General features: G+C 38.2%; 1 protein-coding gene across 1 annotated transcript in view; it reads left to right on the top strand.

The window, feature by feature from the left end:
• Nucleotides 1-16,706, top strand: part of cog5 (component of oligomeric golgi complex 5) — a 78,592-nt gene that overhangs the window by 20,913 nt on the left and 40,973 nt on the right. The window contains exon 7 of the mRNA XM_065273373.2: nucleotides 7,206-7,336. Within this exon, the coding sequence (XP_065129445.1) occupies nucleotides 7,206-7,336 (131 nt within the window). The remainder of the gene's footprint in view (nucleotides 1-7,205; nucleotides 7,337-16,706) is intronic.

Raw genomic sequence — 16,706 nt, 5'->3', positions numbered from 1 at the left:
GGTTTAAAAACGTGGATTTAATGTGACTCCTTCGTTCAAAGTGATACATTTTTAGACAGTTAAAAAAAAGAAAATTCAACTGTGAAATGGAAAAAGTCCACTTCACAATGCTGGTTGGTCTTTGAGGCACATAGACAGGTAGACTAAAATATTTATAAAGTACTGTATATAATACACAGTGCCCTACATAACTATTGGGACAATAATGTTGCTCTATCTCCTGTGGAATTGAAATGTCTTAGCATTTAATGTTGCATATGAGACCGTACAAAATATTTCTCACCTGTATTATATGTACAATTGACCAACTCAACAGAACAGCACGTTTATTTGAGACCACTGTCTGACAAGTGTTCAGTGTTATAGTGTGACCGACATCTCTGTCTTTAATACCCGCTCTCATTATGTCATTATCACTCCCGCTCTATCATTTGTCACATTGAGCGTGTTTGTGGACTGCTAGGTTGATAATGCCGCTGTGATTGTTGCTCACTGAGTGGAAGCAGAACTTCAGTGTCCCTTTGTGAATTAATGCGTGCTTAGCAACCACAGCTTTCGAGACCGGAAGGTAAGAAGCCAGGTGCCGGCTCGCAGGAAGAGCCGTGAGGGATCGAGGGAGTCGTTGTGGAAAATCTGCACCTGTGGTCTTCAGAGTAACCTCTGAGAAGTGAGCATCCCCGCTGGGTCTGAGGTGTGATGCCTCGGGGATCTGGCCTTGCAGTTTGTCACTTACGGATCCTATCGTTCTGTCTGACAGTCTCTCCATGGTTTTCATTTCTCCCGTTTAATTTGTTGCCTTACATTCTTGTCTTTTATAAGTTATGTACTTAAGCAGAGGTTCTGCTTTACATGGATTTTACCATGGTTAAGGGGTTTTGTGTATATCGCTTCACCAGAGTTCTGTGAGACACATCCTCAAGTAGCTTATTGCTTTTTAAAGACAACAGCAATATTATAAAATACACAGATGAATAATTTTCAAGACATTTTTATGTATTATTCACCAATTAAAATTTCATTACCATGAACATTTCCATCAATGTTAATGCTTCTATTGCAATTTGGTGCATGTTTTATGTGCATATATTGGCTTATTCATTGTATTTTTATGGTATTTTTTACAACACCTTCAGCTGTAGAGCCAGGGGATGTAAGACTCTCATTTCAAATCTATCTTCTCTCTGGTACTGTTGCATCTCATCCGGAGCCATGTGCCAGGTAGGACAGGCCTTGCAGGTTTATCAGAAAGCGATTTGCTATCCCTAGGCAGTTCTCCAATTACTGCCAGTACATGTGGAGATACTGTTCCTATTTTATTGTTACATGCAGCTAACCTAGTTTTGTGTGTTTGACCAGACTATAAAAAGGCTGTATCCAAACAGGAAATTTTGTCTGGCCTGTAGTGTTATGTTTAGTTGGCTATCTTCCATTCGGAGACACTGGACAGCATGGAAGTTAGAAGGAGCTGTTCTTGTTCACGTTCCCAGTGTCCCAAAGGACTCTCTTGCATGTGGACGAGAGACGGACCGAGAGCAGATGACAGAGCCAGTGGTCATAGGTTACCTCTGGCACTTTAAAGTCCCAAAAGTCCTACAGCTGTTGCACCATGCCTCTGCTTTATAACTTTTCAATCTGTGAAGAGCCTGAAGATGTGCATCTAAGTGGGAGCGGACCTGATTAACACCTCACTTCAGAATGTGTTACCATGACTGAACTGACATTGGAGGGGTTCATCTTGGCAGATTAATTGCATGTGACATTTACATGCTTTGAATATGATGCAAGCAGATTTGATTCTTGCTTTAAACAGCTTTCTCAACAGTTGGTTCAATTTAAAACAGTTCAGTCACCAATATCAAAATCATTACAAACAGTGCAAAGCTGGGGTGATGCTCGTTGTGGGAAATAAAAGTAGCCCGTATCGAGCAGATTCCAGAGGCTTTAGTTGTATAAACAGTGTCACATCCCGTCAGCCTCCGTTGGGCTAACACGTCAAACCGTGACGTGCGGTTACTCTGTTAATGTGAGTTGGGATTCCACATATAGCTGGAGATTAGCGAGGACACCCCGATGTTGAACTTTGCTCGCTGCGTATGTTGGTCCAGCTTTGCATAACTGTCCCAATGGGATTCAGACTGATTCCAGCAAAGCCTTCTAAGGTTTAACCACTTCCTGTTGTGGTCCAGAGGCCAGTGATGTTACGTGTTTCAATGGACAGGGGGAGGAAAGGCATGGGAAAAAGCCGTCTGTTATGAGAAGGGATGACCTTCAGAAAGCTCATCGCCGCCCTGTTTCTTACAATCTGCTGTGATTCAAGGACAGGATCCCTTTTTTCTGCTGCTACTGAAGCAAATCTCATTCAATTGATGCAAGTATTGTTATTGTTATAGATGCACCTGCCAAATGCATTAATGTAAATATAAAATATTTAAAGATTTGCAGCCTAGTAGAGTAACCTTAAGGCTCTTTTGTATTCTTTGGTTAACTAGTTTTCTTGCAGCTTATAAAGCCCAATGTAAGAGGTTATTCCTCCATCCAGTCTTTGATCTATGGATGTGTCTTCAGTGTATGGGCAATACATTAAGTCATTTTTTACACTGCAGTTGTATTCACTGTCTTGTCAGTTCTGACCAGCCACATTGTTTGCTTTTCTTTTACCCGTCACATATCGTGTCGGTGAAGCATGAAGGTCAAAGGAGACGTCTGATCTGGGGAATAATCTAAGTTTGCTTTGAAGCCGAAGAATGTGAATTACATGTGACATCAGATATCTTGTCATATGCTGAGTTGGTACATCTGTAAGGTCACACATTATTTGCAGTTTTCTCAGATGAGATGTTCCTGAGAGGTACAATTTCTTTAAAAAATAGTAACCATAAGACAACATTTCATGCACTTAGTGAGATTTTCCAAATATTTCAGATCTTCTAATGTTGTTTTCCCCATATTTTTTAATGATTGGTCAGTTTTGAAGATGGATGTTGCTGATGAATTCTTGAATTTAAATAATTTTTAAACTTTTTAAATATAATTCTTTTGTAAGACCCAGTTCTTCCTCGTCATTTCAGGGACGATTCTGTCTGCACCGACAGCAATTACCTTTTTCTGGGTTTCGTTTTAATCTCAAACGAATTGAGTGCCTCGCTTGGCGGGAATCGCTTTTTCAATTCTCTCGGTTTCTCTTCAGACAAACCCCATATTGAATTTGCACTAATGTTTCTTATCGCTCTCCTCTTTTTTTTTCTTCATCGTAATGGGAAAAAATGGCATTTCCAAGGTCACAGTTAGAATCGTTTTACTCTATATTGCACACAGCACCTTGTCTCTGTGGAGTGGCTGCTGTGCTTGTTTCAGATAAATGCAGGTAATACCTGTGATTGATGCCCGGCAAACTATCCTCTAGTGCCTCGACAAATAAGATGGACCCGCGAAGGTAGCTAACACACCGTCATTTAAGCGTTCCTTTTTATTTTGTAAGTTTCAAGAAGTTACTGAAAGAGCACATGTGTCTATCCACTAGGCGTGCCCTCTCATCTCTATGACCCTAGCATGATTTGCTGATGGAGAGAGGATCTGCGTCCGTGTTTGAAATAAAATGTTGTCATATGTGTTGTATACTGCCTAAACATACAGTAACATCATACAGAGATTGTGATTCATGACATCAGAATCCAAGTTTTATGACTTTTAGTTTTAATGTGAATAATGTTAGCATTAAAGGAAACTAGTGTGCTAGAAAATGTTGACCAAATTCGCATTTCTATGTAAACATTCAAAACTTACGATTTCTGTCTTTTAATACGCATCAATGATTATAACATCATTCTGCATTTCAGCTTCACATCAGAGTCAATGCTGTGATGTAAACTAAACACTATTGGCTATACAAGGGGAGGAGCCACTCATTATGCCCCGCCTTAAAGTGACACTCCACTTTTTTGAAAATATGCTCATTTTCCAGCTCCCCTACAGTTAAACATTTGATTTTTACCGTTTTGGAATCCATTCAGCCGATTTTCGGGTCTGGCGCTAGCACTTTTAGCATAGCTTAGCATAATTCATTGAATCTAATTAGACCATTTAGCATCGCGCACAAAAAATAATAAGAGTTTAAATATTTTTCCTATTTAAAACTTGTCTCTTCTGTAGTTACATTGTGTACTAAGACAGACAAAAAAATTAAAAGTTGCAATTTTCTAGGTCGATTGATAATCAGTGACTTTGCTGCCGTACCATGGCTGTGTTACAGCCATGTTACAGCAGCACAGTCCTTGATTATTACGCCAGAATGAGAGTATAGTTCCTAGCCATATCGGCCTAGAAAATCACAACTTTAAATTTTTCGTCAGTCTTAGTACACAATGTAACTACAGAAGAGTCAAGTTTTAAATAGGAAAAATATTGAAACTCTTTGGTAATTTTTGAACGTGATGCTAATGGTTTAATCAGATTCAATGGATTATGCAAAGCTATGCTAAAAGTGGTACCGCCAAACCCGGAGATTGGCTAAATGGATTCCAAAAATGGTAAAAATGACATTTTTAACTCTAGGGGAGCTGGAAAATGAGCATATTTACAAAGAAAAAATGGAGTGTCCCTTTAACTTCCTGTTTCTGTTGAAATTTTGTCAATGCATTGAGCAAAGCTGCACATCTTAAGATACTTCATTGTGTCTTTAGCACATTAAGTTATCTTACAATCTGATTTATTTCGAATCTAGTCATCTGTGAATTACAGTATTGTGGTCATCCAGTAAGACAATATAATTCTTGCCTTGGCAGAGCAAAGCAGAAAATGTTAAGAGGGTAAAAAATGGGGTTCTGGCAGGGATTGTGGATTTCACTTTGGCTTTGGGCCTACCTGTATCAACAGGAGCCAGACGAATCCTCCCCACCCCACCATGCCTGTGTAAAGGCCACCTGTTCTTAATTCTCAACCTTTGGTGTTTTTGGACCACAAACTCAAGGTCGCATCTGAGCATCTGGATGATGCTACAGTATGGAGTCATTTTCCCCATGAGATATGTGACCCCTATCTAATGAGGCATCTTTCTGATATCTTTGTTAGCATTCAGCGAATGGAGTCATGTAGTCGTCAGCTGTCGTGTGTTCCCTCAGAAGGCGCTAATGAATGCATCTATGTAGTGACATTGTTCTGCTTAGTGCAACTGTATCTGACTCATGTGCGGTCTGTTCAGAGGCCTGTTCAATATGGCATCCTGTGTTTTAGAGACTCTTTTTCAGGCACTCTCATTTACTTTTTAACCCGTATGAGGTTACCTCATAGGGATCCACAAAACTTTGTGTCTGATGTATAAAGGGGTGAAAATAGGCACAATATGTAAGCTTGTTTCTTTAAATTATCTAAAAATCACTAGCACTGTGTTATATATTTTGTTCACATGTATACCTACAATATCCAAAATGTTTACTTGTGATATACCAATCGATCTGCTCAGCACTGTGTGCAGAAGTAGTATTCCAAGTGCAAACATGCCACTTTGTTGTTGCTTACTTTGTTATATTGTAACAGTTATCAGACATCATTTTTTATTACATCATCCATAAACATATTTTGGGAGTCCTGTTGAATCAATTCCTAGTTACAGTGAAGGAAAAATTATTACAACACCCATAATTCCATGTTTTTCACAGCATCATCCAACTACGCCATTGTTGTTGTTGTTTAAGGTCCTCTACCGGTGAAAATGACATAGTGTGCCTTTATAGCATAGCTGAGAATCCTTCATCTGTATCCGACATTGTCCGATCAGCTGTGGTCCTTCTCTTTTATATAGGGTGGAAAGAAAAAGTATGTAAAACTTTTTGGAATTTCATATTTTCTGAATAAATCGGTCATAAAATGTGATCTGATCTTCATATAATGCTGGGTACACACCAAAAGATTTTTTACATCTTACAAGATTTTCAAAATGTGATAAACCACAAACATGAGGATAAAAAATCCTAGATTGAATCGTTTTGTAACTATAGTGGTGTGCTATGACGTGTCAAAGACAGCACACCACACACAAACAAATTTTAACCAGAGTCTCAACTGTGAACACAGGAAATCTCGCAAAATCTCACGAGACTTCAGAATAAGCATGGCAGACGATATGCAGGAAGAAATTTCAATGTTAGTGTTTAGAATGATTTTCAAAGAAATTTAAGGGAATAAAGAAAATGGTTTGAGTGAAGTCGTTGAGACAGCGGGAACATGGTCTGTACAAGTTCACTTTGCATCAACTTCACTTTGTGCTGCGCCAATACTGCTTCCATTTTCCATCATCTTGCTTTCTGATTGGTTATCGTTTAGCTTCACGTGATAATCACAAGAGCGTGCGCGCGTTTGTCCTCGGGGTTCCCCCCACATATCAGGAGTTCTGTTGTAAATGTTAAACATGTTTAATATTTACGATTCGCGATCGGGGCGGCTCCGATGTTCTTCCGATCAAGTTCGGATACTCTTAACACATCTCACACCAGGGGAAAATCTGATAAGATAATCTGTAGAACCATCAAGAGCATTAGTCAAAGGTATTGACAAATATAATATGCCTAAAAATAATTACACAAAAAATTATGATCTTTCATGTCTTTATTGAACACACTCATTCAACATTCAAAATGATGTTTTTTTTTTTTGTTCTCAAAATAGACATAAAAGATCAGATTTTTTTGTGTAATTATTTTTAGACACATTATGTTTGTCAATACCCTTGACTTAGACAAAGACCAGATCAAATTTTATGACACAATTATTTAGAAAACTATGAAATTCCAAAAGGTTCACATACTTTTTCTTGCCAATGTTTTCTTTTTTCAACATAGTAGTGCTATATTTAAAAAGTTTAATTACCTTAAAGCAAGTTGAAAGCTGCTAAAATTAGGATCGTCTGCTTTTCTGCTCATCACTCCAGATTTTGTTTGACATAAATGAAGTAACATTTCCACAACCTGTTGTAATGAAGGTCCAGAGCCCGCCTGCTTGGTGCCAGCAATTGTGAAGAAGACAGTTTGCTATTTTCAGTTTCTGGCGGTGTGCGGACGCCAACATGCCTGTTGCGTCTGTCTGAATTGTGCTGTTCCTGTTGCCTGTAGAAAAAACATATTTTTAAATAAATAAAGATTTCTTTGACTCCTCTGTGCTCAAAACTTAAGAGCAGACTTTGTAAAAGATGCATTTTGTCCCATCTCTTATAGATTACTTGTCCCAAGGTGTGGATCTGTCTGGTATTGATGTCATAGAGAATGACTTGCTGTTTATCAGTCGAGCGCGTTTGGAGGTGGAGAACCAAGCCAAACGGTTACTGGAACAGGGCATGGAAATTCAGGTAAGCACACACACTCATACAGCAAACACTGCAAGGATATACAGTACAGTCGACGTTTATTTTTTCGTTTAGCAGATTGAAACATACATGACCTATGGTGTTCACTGGATGAATGCAGTGCCAAAATACATTGTCTTCTTTCTCCATCTCTCTTTTCTTCATTTCTTTCTCAGCATCCTTCCTCTGTAACACACAGCAGATGGGATGCACTGTCCTTTTCTCCCATCTCTCTCTAGATATACTAAACTGTTCGCTCACATTTCAGAAATTCATCTGCTGCACAAAGCCGTCTCGGGGGCAAAAAATATTCCATATTGTAATAAATGACCGTTTGCAATGCTACGCCTTAAGTGATATTTCAGATATCATTATAGGAACGTTGGTGTCATGGCACCTTTTACGTTTGGCTCACTGCATCGCCGAATATGTTTTTCGTTTGATTGACAGTTTAATTTTTCTGCACACTTTTTGGAGCAAATCGATGTCGGGCATCAGTTGATGATGGCCGCATAGTTGAAATACAGACGGCGAGGTTAATAATTGATTGCTTCATACCGGGGATTTCTCATGGGCAATCAGGTGTCTTTGAAGCTTGAGCGTTTAGAGAGGCGAGAAGCTCTTCGCTTGAGGTCATCCCCTGTCAGGTGTGGTTAGGGGAGAGCTGTCACTGTTTGGTCAAGGTTTGGACAGCTTTTTAAAACAAACCTTCTAAATGTCTGGTTATGTTGTTTTAAAGCACACATTTTTTGAAGTGTTGATTGGTCAGCCTTCCCTAACGCTCGCATTTCTCAAGGTTACTGGCTGCAGGAGATGTAATGATATTGAACATTTTTCAATATCATAACCACTGATAGTCAGCCATGGTGTGGGTTATTTTAAATTATTTATTTTAGTTTGCAAAGGCGAGCAGCTTTATTACTGTTGTTTGTGTTTAATCAAATGAAAAAATAAATGCGGATGCAAATGATTTGTTAAGGAGAGGCTGTTGCTTTTCCGAATCATTGAACCTAAGCCATGTTTAAAGACCAAAACATCAGAGAGTGCCTATTTGCCTTAAACCACTAAGACCTCCCAGAACACCGTATCAAGCACACAGCAACACGCTAAACCCTCCAACCACCTTAGAAACTGCATAGTAACCACCCATAACCCCCAAGCATCATAGCAATGAGTTTGCACTGGCAAACTATTTTTTATACAATGCAAGAATCTAGAATCTTCTAACTTGAATGTGACGGGTGCAAATTCCCCGTCTGCCATCCCTGTTCTTGGTTTATTAGCATGTCATTATAAAAGTAAACGATGCAGGAGCCCCTGACCTCTGCCCGTGTGTTTGTTGTTCTCAATCTTATCATGGAGTTCAGTCCACTCCTCCACGGTCAGCATCAATATATTTAGAATCATGTGGGTTACATAAGGTACTGAGATTATGCGGATAGATGTCTCTCTTCATTTCATTCTTTTATTCTGAGGAAGAATGAATACATTTTAATGAGGATTGAGAAATGTTCACCCCAAATGATTGAATATCTTAATCTTTTTATCATTTAGCATCTGTGATAATCTGTTCATTACCACACATTCAATAATTTTGTCTTCCTCGGGTTGCATAAATGAGCGAAAAACGTTTATAGATCCCTTCTATGCAAAAGCATTGCAGATGTGTGCTGCTTATAATTTTTGTTGGAGCTTTAGTAAAAATTGACATAATGTTTAGTAAAAATTGACATAATGTTATTATAAAGCCTATATAGCTGTTTTTCCAGCCTTACTAATGGTTTATAAAGACCAGGGTCATTTTTTAATGTAAAAAAACCCCTCAATAGACATGACAGGTTCACATGCTGTTTATAATTGTTTTTCATATTTTGAAAATGTCTGTAAATGTCATTAAAATCATATTGAGCACTGTTCCAGCATGTTCCTGCTATGAAAGCATCAGATGTCCGATGCTCTATGTTGTCAGAAGGGCACTTGAAAAGATAAAGTGTGTTTGAAGGTCAAAATTAGACATTGGCAGATGGGTGAGGGGAAACAAAACTGTAGCCCATATCAGCACATCTATTTCAGATGGGGTAGGCGAGGAGGGAACGTCTCCTAAATTTTAATTCGCATTGTTTTATTTAAAGGCTGTTTTAATTCTCTGCTAGCTCATACATTTATATCAGCTGCTTAAGTGAGGCGGTGGTTGAATAAGAAATAATGTTATTCTTTCTATTTTTATGTTTGAGGTCAGCAGATGCTGGTTGAAGGTCATACATTGAGATGATATCAAATACACGGATCTCTCAATGTGAACTCAAAATTGACTCTTTGAAGAAGATGAACTGGATTTTGTAAATACATTTATACTAATAAGGGACTGCTGTTGTCTTCAGCCTTTGTCTGACCTAGAAATGGTGAGCACTTGTGGGACCAGTGTCCTGTTACACATGCTTTTTGGATAGTGGACAGTAATGCAGGCTTCTCGCTTACAGAAAAGAGGGCAGCATAGCATACCCTTAACAGTGTATGAATGTAAGTGCATTAAATAGCAGAATATCAAATTCATCAAGTGCCATTTATTTGAAAGACAAACATTATTTAAAATGAAGTTAATGAAATCCAGCCATCCATTCTAAGTGGCCGATAACACCAAACGCGTTTATGGTAGTTGCAAGGGCCTTTTTTAAATGATTTTGTATGGGAGTGAGCATTATGCGCGCTCTTTATGCATGCCGAACGGCTTGCGTTTTTTGCCGCCTGTCGCTGCACGCGCTTTTGAAGAAGTGGAAAAGTGCCCAATGTCTTTCGCATCTTTCCATTATCCAATCAAAATAGTGGAGAGGCGGGCCTTTCGTTGCGGTGACAGTTTACAGTTGTTTGAAACAACGGACTCCACTCTCTCCTGGGTGTTTGTGCACCTCACACACTCGATCAAGGTCAGAGCAAGCGTCCTCTTTTAAAAGTTTTTGTTAATGTGACAGTAAAATGCATAAGAGCGCTCATGCTTCAATATTTGATTGACAAGAGTGCTGACTCTGTGGCCTTGCGTTTCCAAGCATTTAAAACATGTATGGTGTGATTGGCCCCTAACTCTCCGCAGCATGTTTATCAGAGATTATCAGCTTCATCTAATTTGTGAGTGCATCAGTCAAGTCAGATCTGTTAAAGTCCTTCTGTATTCGATACTTATCACTTTAAACTCCTTTTTGAGCATCATACTGTAATAGCATATACAAAAGTTTTTCCTGTAACAGTTATTTCTTCATGCTTTAAAACAGCTTGAATGCAACCATACACCTTTGACTCATTTGCTATACACAGATCTATCAATATATGCCATTTAGCCCTAGCCGTCCACTCTTTCACACCACCTCAGACCATAGATATATATGTAACTAGATCCAACATTTGGCAGTTTTAGACATAAAACTGCTAAGTCATGAAGCAGCTGTACAGCATCCATATTTAATATTGATGACTCAAACTACTGATCAGCTTGTTGAGCTGCCTTGATCTGAATGGTTACATGTTTGTGGCATAGGAAAGTATGGTGTTTATTCAGTCTCAAAAGCAAGTGTGCAAAATAATATCTCGGCGGAAAAGCGTTCTTGCGAGCATGCAGTACCTTATCTGCGAGTGAAAATAGTCCTCACAAGAGTTCTCGGATCATAGACTGTAAAAAAGATGGATGCCGCGATGTTGCCTCCTTCCATTGTATTGAATATCGTTAATGTATCGTGGGCTTCCCCATGTTATGTAAAAACGTCAGTTTGGAGCCAAGGCATGCGCGTATAGCTGCGGTATCAAACGTCCCAATTCAACCACGGCAATATATAAAAAAATTACGACACGCCCGTTTCTATAGCATCTAATTAGTATCTAAAATAAAACTCACAAAAATTAACAATTGAACATAAATCAGTGTGATAACAACTACCTTAAAGGACCAAAAACCATCTTTTGGAAAATTCCTGGATGGGTTTTGGGTCTGATAAATGGGCCGGGTCGGTGCTCGTTTGCATTTATTAGCTCTGGAATTGCCAGAGTTATCCAAGTACGAGTGGAGCTATCAAAGGAACCATAACTGATTTAATGAGCCATTCGCAGTTTCACTGTACTGGCTGTGTGCACTTAGACCTGCATGGCTTAATCTTTGAGACAAGCATATGTTACTGGCAGGTTCAACCAGGTAGTAGCCGTAGGAGAGCCTCTTTAGTTCGGGCGATCTAGGTTCCTACGACGTGGGTCCCCCTGTGGGGGCATGGAGCCACTCTCATGTTCGCATTGGGGGCTCTCCCCTCGGGGCGGCCCGGAGGCCTTAACCAAGGAAAGGTGTGTTTCGTGGGGCCGGGTGGCCATGGCTGGGTGAGGGTGTCTCCGCCCTCGGTAAGAGCAGAGTCCCATTCGTTTGCATGGAGGGTGGGGTTTATGACTTGTACTGCAGTCAGCCAACACTGGGCAATCAAAGAGCCAGAGGCTTCACTTTTCATGACATATGAGGCACACCCGGCTCGGAAAAATGCTGTCTCATGAGCAAGATCTGGGATGAGCGCACACTCACCTCTCTTAACACTTTGGGGGTGGAACAATGACTGATGTCTTTACACCTGTGAACAGTGGTTTGATTTGATCAGTGAAAGGATGTAATGTCCACAACACTGCTATTTACTCCCATATTTAATTATTTTCACTTTAATAGTTCTCTTCTTGTTCAGCACCTGCCAGAAGGTGGGATGTGCGCACTTTAAATCTTTTATGCATATTGATTTGATCAGTGACACACAGATAATCTTTGGTTACACAATCCGTGTCCAGTTTAGGTTTTATAGGCAGCAACGGCCCATTGTTAATACATATAAGCTGAAGTCGTAAGTGTTTCACTATGCTACGTGCAGGTAGTCCATTATGAGTACATTTTGGTCATGCATACTACAGTATTCTATAATCTACAGGATAAAGTGTAGTACACTCACTGATAAACTTAATATTATGTAGTATACTTAAATATTTTCTATAGTAAGGTGTAAAAAAACACTAGACTATCTAGGAATTTTACTAAAGGTTACTGAAGTAAATACACACTGAAGTATAACATGAAGAAGACTGATATTGTTTTTAGTTCAGCGTTCAATGTCATAATCCAGTCACAGCATGGTTTTTTTATCATTTTGGGACAGCCCGGGTCATTAAAATATTAAAAAACTAAGATTGATCTCATTAGTTTCTGTTGACCACAAAGTTTTGCATTGGTGAAGCACAAGATGCACAATGCCTGATATGTAGTTTTGATTACAGCATTTTTACATTTCTATTTTTTTTTTTGCTTTAGCTCTGTGCCTGATGATAACTGTCCTCATAAACCTAGCAATCAATTTTAAATGTCTTTAAATTAGGCTTCAACTATCTGAAATGGCATTCTGGCACCACTGATTTGAAAAAGACAAAATAGTTGCCGGTTTGGGTCTGTTAATATAAATTTAACCATTTCATGTGAGCACATTTTGTGACTAGCCATCAGAAGAGATTCTTACATTTGCAAATGTGCATCTGTGTGATATTTTTATTGTGCTTTTTCACCAGTTTGAGGACACATTCATTACGAGACAAAAGGAAATGTGTAACTCATTTTATCCTCCTGTTGCCAACCTAGTTTAGATTGTGTGTGTGTGTGTGTGTGTGTGTGTGTGTGTGTGTGTGTGTGTGTGTGTGTGTGTGTGTGTGTGTGTGTGTGTGTGTGTGTGTGTGTGTGTGTGTGTGTGTTCTGAATGATCTGATCTGTCTAATATTGTGCTGGTAACGGCAGGAAGCTCTGTATTGTTATCTGGCAGATGGTTCTTGATCCTGTGAACATAGTGATCTATCAGCTCATGCGTGTCTATTAGTGTTGGTTTATATGACAGACTCCTGCTGATTCAGAGTTCAAGTTTAAATACCGTTTTGCAAAACTGTAGACATGTTTCTAGATTTGAACTGTTCATTGAAATGCTGCTTAAAGAAGTTTGTGCTTGTATCTTATCATATTTATAAATTTAAAATTTAATTTTATTCTCCATGGTGCAAGAATTTGATATGAAGACAGGGGTGTCAGGTGTGCACATCCTAGCTTGCTTTCTTGCTGTAAACTTGTGGATGAAGGGTACAGTAAACAAGTTTTTATTTGCTCTGAATGAAGATATCCTCGTGTGTTCAAAACAGTTCTGGTCACTTAAGGTTACCCCGACATCCCCTGATATTCACGGTTCATTCGTTTTTATAAACGTGTTCGAGTAACCTTTACATCAAAAGAAACGTCTTTCAATAGTCTCTCGGGCTGCTGAGGAACTCAACGCTTTTGTGTTCTTCCCAAGTCTTCTTTATAATTCCACCTTTTCATAGGCTTTGTGTCCTCTATTCCTTTACCGTCTTGCTTTTTTTCAGACGTTAGGTCTCTGTTGCTCTCTCACAGTCTATCTTGTGAAGACAGAATACAGATGAGCCGCACCTTCACTTTTAAATTAAAGGTGCTTCATAATGCCATGGAAATACCTCTTCTGTCTGAATGGTTTCATAATGAACTTTTAACATCCGAAGATCCTTTTTGTTTCCCAAAAGGTCTTTGTGGTGAATAAAAAGTATAAAACCATACTATATCTGTTTTTTTTTTTTTTATAGATACGCTAAACAATTTGACAACTTACAGGGCTGCAACTTCTAAAATATGCAGTATACAGTCGAATACACTTGATGGATTACCATTTTCCACAATGCAGTGTCATTTCGGTGATGAAAATGAAATGCTGCTATTTCAAAATAGTTTGAAGCATTTGCCATTTCATATTTGTCTGTATTTTACTTATTTATCTTATGTAAAATATGTTGAATGATCATTTTACCCACCTCCCATCGTTCTTATTTGCCCTTTTCTCTTTCTCTCTTTTTGCACTAACATTGAATAGCAAGTCAAATATATTAGTTACAAGATAGCCACTGTATAAATAAAGCAATACATTTTCATGCGTCTTCCAACTTATTTTTTTTGTGCTGTCCCAAATAATTGACAATCTTTTTATTATTGGTGTCTCTGTAAAATAACATGACTGTGTGTCTCGGACATGGGTCGGGTACACTGATCTATATAAATGACTGAATTGCGCATGACGTCACAATTGTGAAGCCACTGCACCGCCATATTGGTATGCCCAAACATTCTATTAAATCAATGGACGTTATCAGATGTTAAGATTTTTTTTTTAAATCCATTATCATGCCCGATTAAAACATAAACATTGCAAATAACACCATAAATAACAATTAATTTATGTACACATATCCTAAAAATGTATCTTGTGTGACTGATACGCTGTAATGTGGGTAAATTAAGATCATGACTTTGAATGGAAGTCAATGACTCCCTCTGCTGGTTGGGTATACCAAGATGGTCGCTTGAACTCTGCGCTGGCTTCACCTCACGCTGTTACGTTAAGCGTTTATGCGCAATCCAGTCATTTATATAGATCAGTGGTCGGATATAATATTAGCGGCATCGGGTCCTGCACTCAAAACATTTTTGTTCATTCAACATAATTGAATTAAGGAAAACTTTTCCACGAAATTAGTTTAGGCTTGTACAACAAGAATACAATAAGTTAATTTAAACAAATAATCTTTTGTTGCACCAACTTAATAAATATATTTTCATTGGTCATAAAAATATCTTGTTCAATAAACTTAATTCAGTCAAGGAAAACTTTTCCACGCAATAAATTCTGGTCTGTTCAACAAAGACAAAACAAGTTAACCAATTGTCAGTTTCTATAATACTAATTAGCATAAGCACACGTTAGCATGCTAATGACACATTGGATGAACATGTGAGAAGAAACTGATCTTCAAACAGGCATTAACACAGTTAGTGCTCTTTGAAAGAAGTACGTACGTCACATCCACAACTTAACCACAAGCACCACTCTTCTGCACGATGGTAACCAAACAATTCGTAAAAATATAACACAAACTCTTCTAAATCAACAAGATAAACAAACATTAAACACAATAAATTCTTTCGCTTTACCTAAAAATGCATAAAATAACACTTAATTTAAAAAATTACTTTCCAGAGGCAGTTGCATGCAAAGAATGCTGGGAAATACAGATTCACGGCCCAGTAAGTAATAGCAACAAAAATCATTATTGTGGTCCCAATATAAAATGATTGAGTTCATGTAATTTTTTTTATTTTAAGCAGATTGAACATTATAAAAATAGGTTGAGACAATAAAAAATTAAAATTGTGTTGTATTAACTTGTTTCATTTAAGTAAAATAGACAAGGGGCAAAATATTTTTTTTTAAAGTGTGTGTAACTGAAATTGGGGGTTTAACGCAATTCGGGTTTATAAGGAAAGCATCGGTACAGCTGATATGTCTTTTATAAATCTCATTAAACTAAAGACTCTTCGGAGATGAAGGATGTAAAACTACTCTATTGGTACTCAAGATTAACATGAGATAGGGAGAAAACGCATGTGTTATGGAAGCTTTAAAATTAATGTTTTTTGCCTAACGGACCCTAGACCCAAACTATGTTATGTGTGTACATCGAGTCCTTTTCCAATCCCTCCTCTGTTTGCCAAGAGCACTTGCGACATTGTGCGGCTGGTGGAAGGTTAATGAGCCAGACCTGTCAATCAATTTTGAATGCACATTTTCACGGTTACCACGGTGTCATCGTCAGAAAACAAAATTATAATTTTTTCTTTCTGTGGGGCTGCAGACTGCACACACACTGGAACCATTTACAGTCGGGTTGGGTCTTTTAAAATAAAAATAATATATGCACCTCGGGTTCGGGTAAAAAGTGATTTCAGTCATTTTGGGTCTGGTACATTTCTTTGGACCCGAGAAGACCTCTAATGCCGCCTTTTCACTGCACACGACATAACGACACGATTGTAAGACTTTGCCCCCTAGTGGCAGTCGTAATGAAGTTTCAGTTTAATTGTAACATGGGAGAGAAGCTCATTCCAGCGCAAAAGCCTTCATTTCCAATATTTACCATAGTGGAATAAATAAATGAAGGCAAATGAATGAAACAAAAACAGCTATGCATATATGAACAAAGAATGCCAATATTTTTTTGGGAGAGAACATATGGAGACAAGATTAAAATAACGTATGCATATTAAATTAATAATTGATTACTTAGCAGTAATCAATAGTTTTGTTTTAAGGATTGAAATGTTAAAAGAAAGTTAAACAAAAAGGATTAATAATTTTCATCTCACACACAGTTTTTGATTGGAATACACTGAAACACATCACTTCCGGTCAGAATATCACATGCGGTGTAGTCGCAGAAGTTAAAAAATTTTACGGATCCAACGCTCAAAACTGTCCCAAAATGACAC

This window comes from Paramisgurnus dabryanus, chromosome 1, assembly GCF_030506205.2.
Source record: "Paramisgurnus dabryanus chromosome 1, PD_genome_1.1, whole genome shotgun sequence".
Taxonomy (NCBI): domain Eukaryota; kingdom Metazoa; phylum Chordata; class Actinopteri; order Cypriniformes; family Cobitidae; genus Paramisgurnus; species Paramisgurnus dabryanus.
This window is presented reverse-complemented; position numbering and strand designations above follow the sequence as displayed.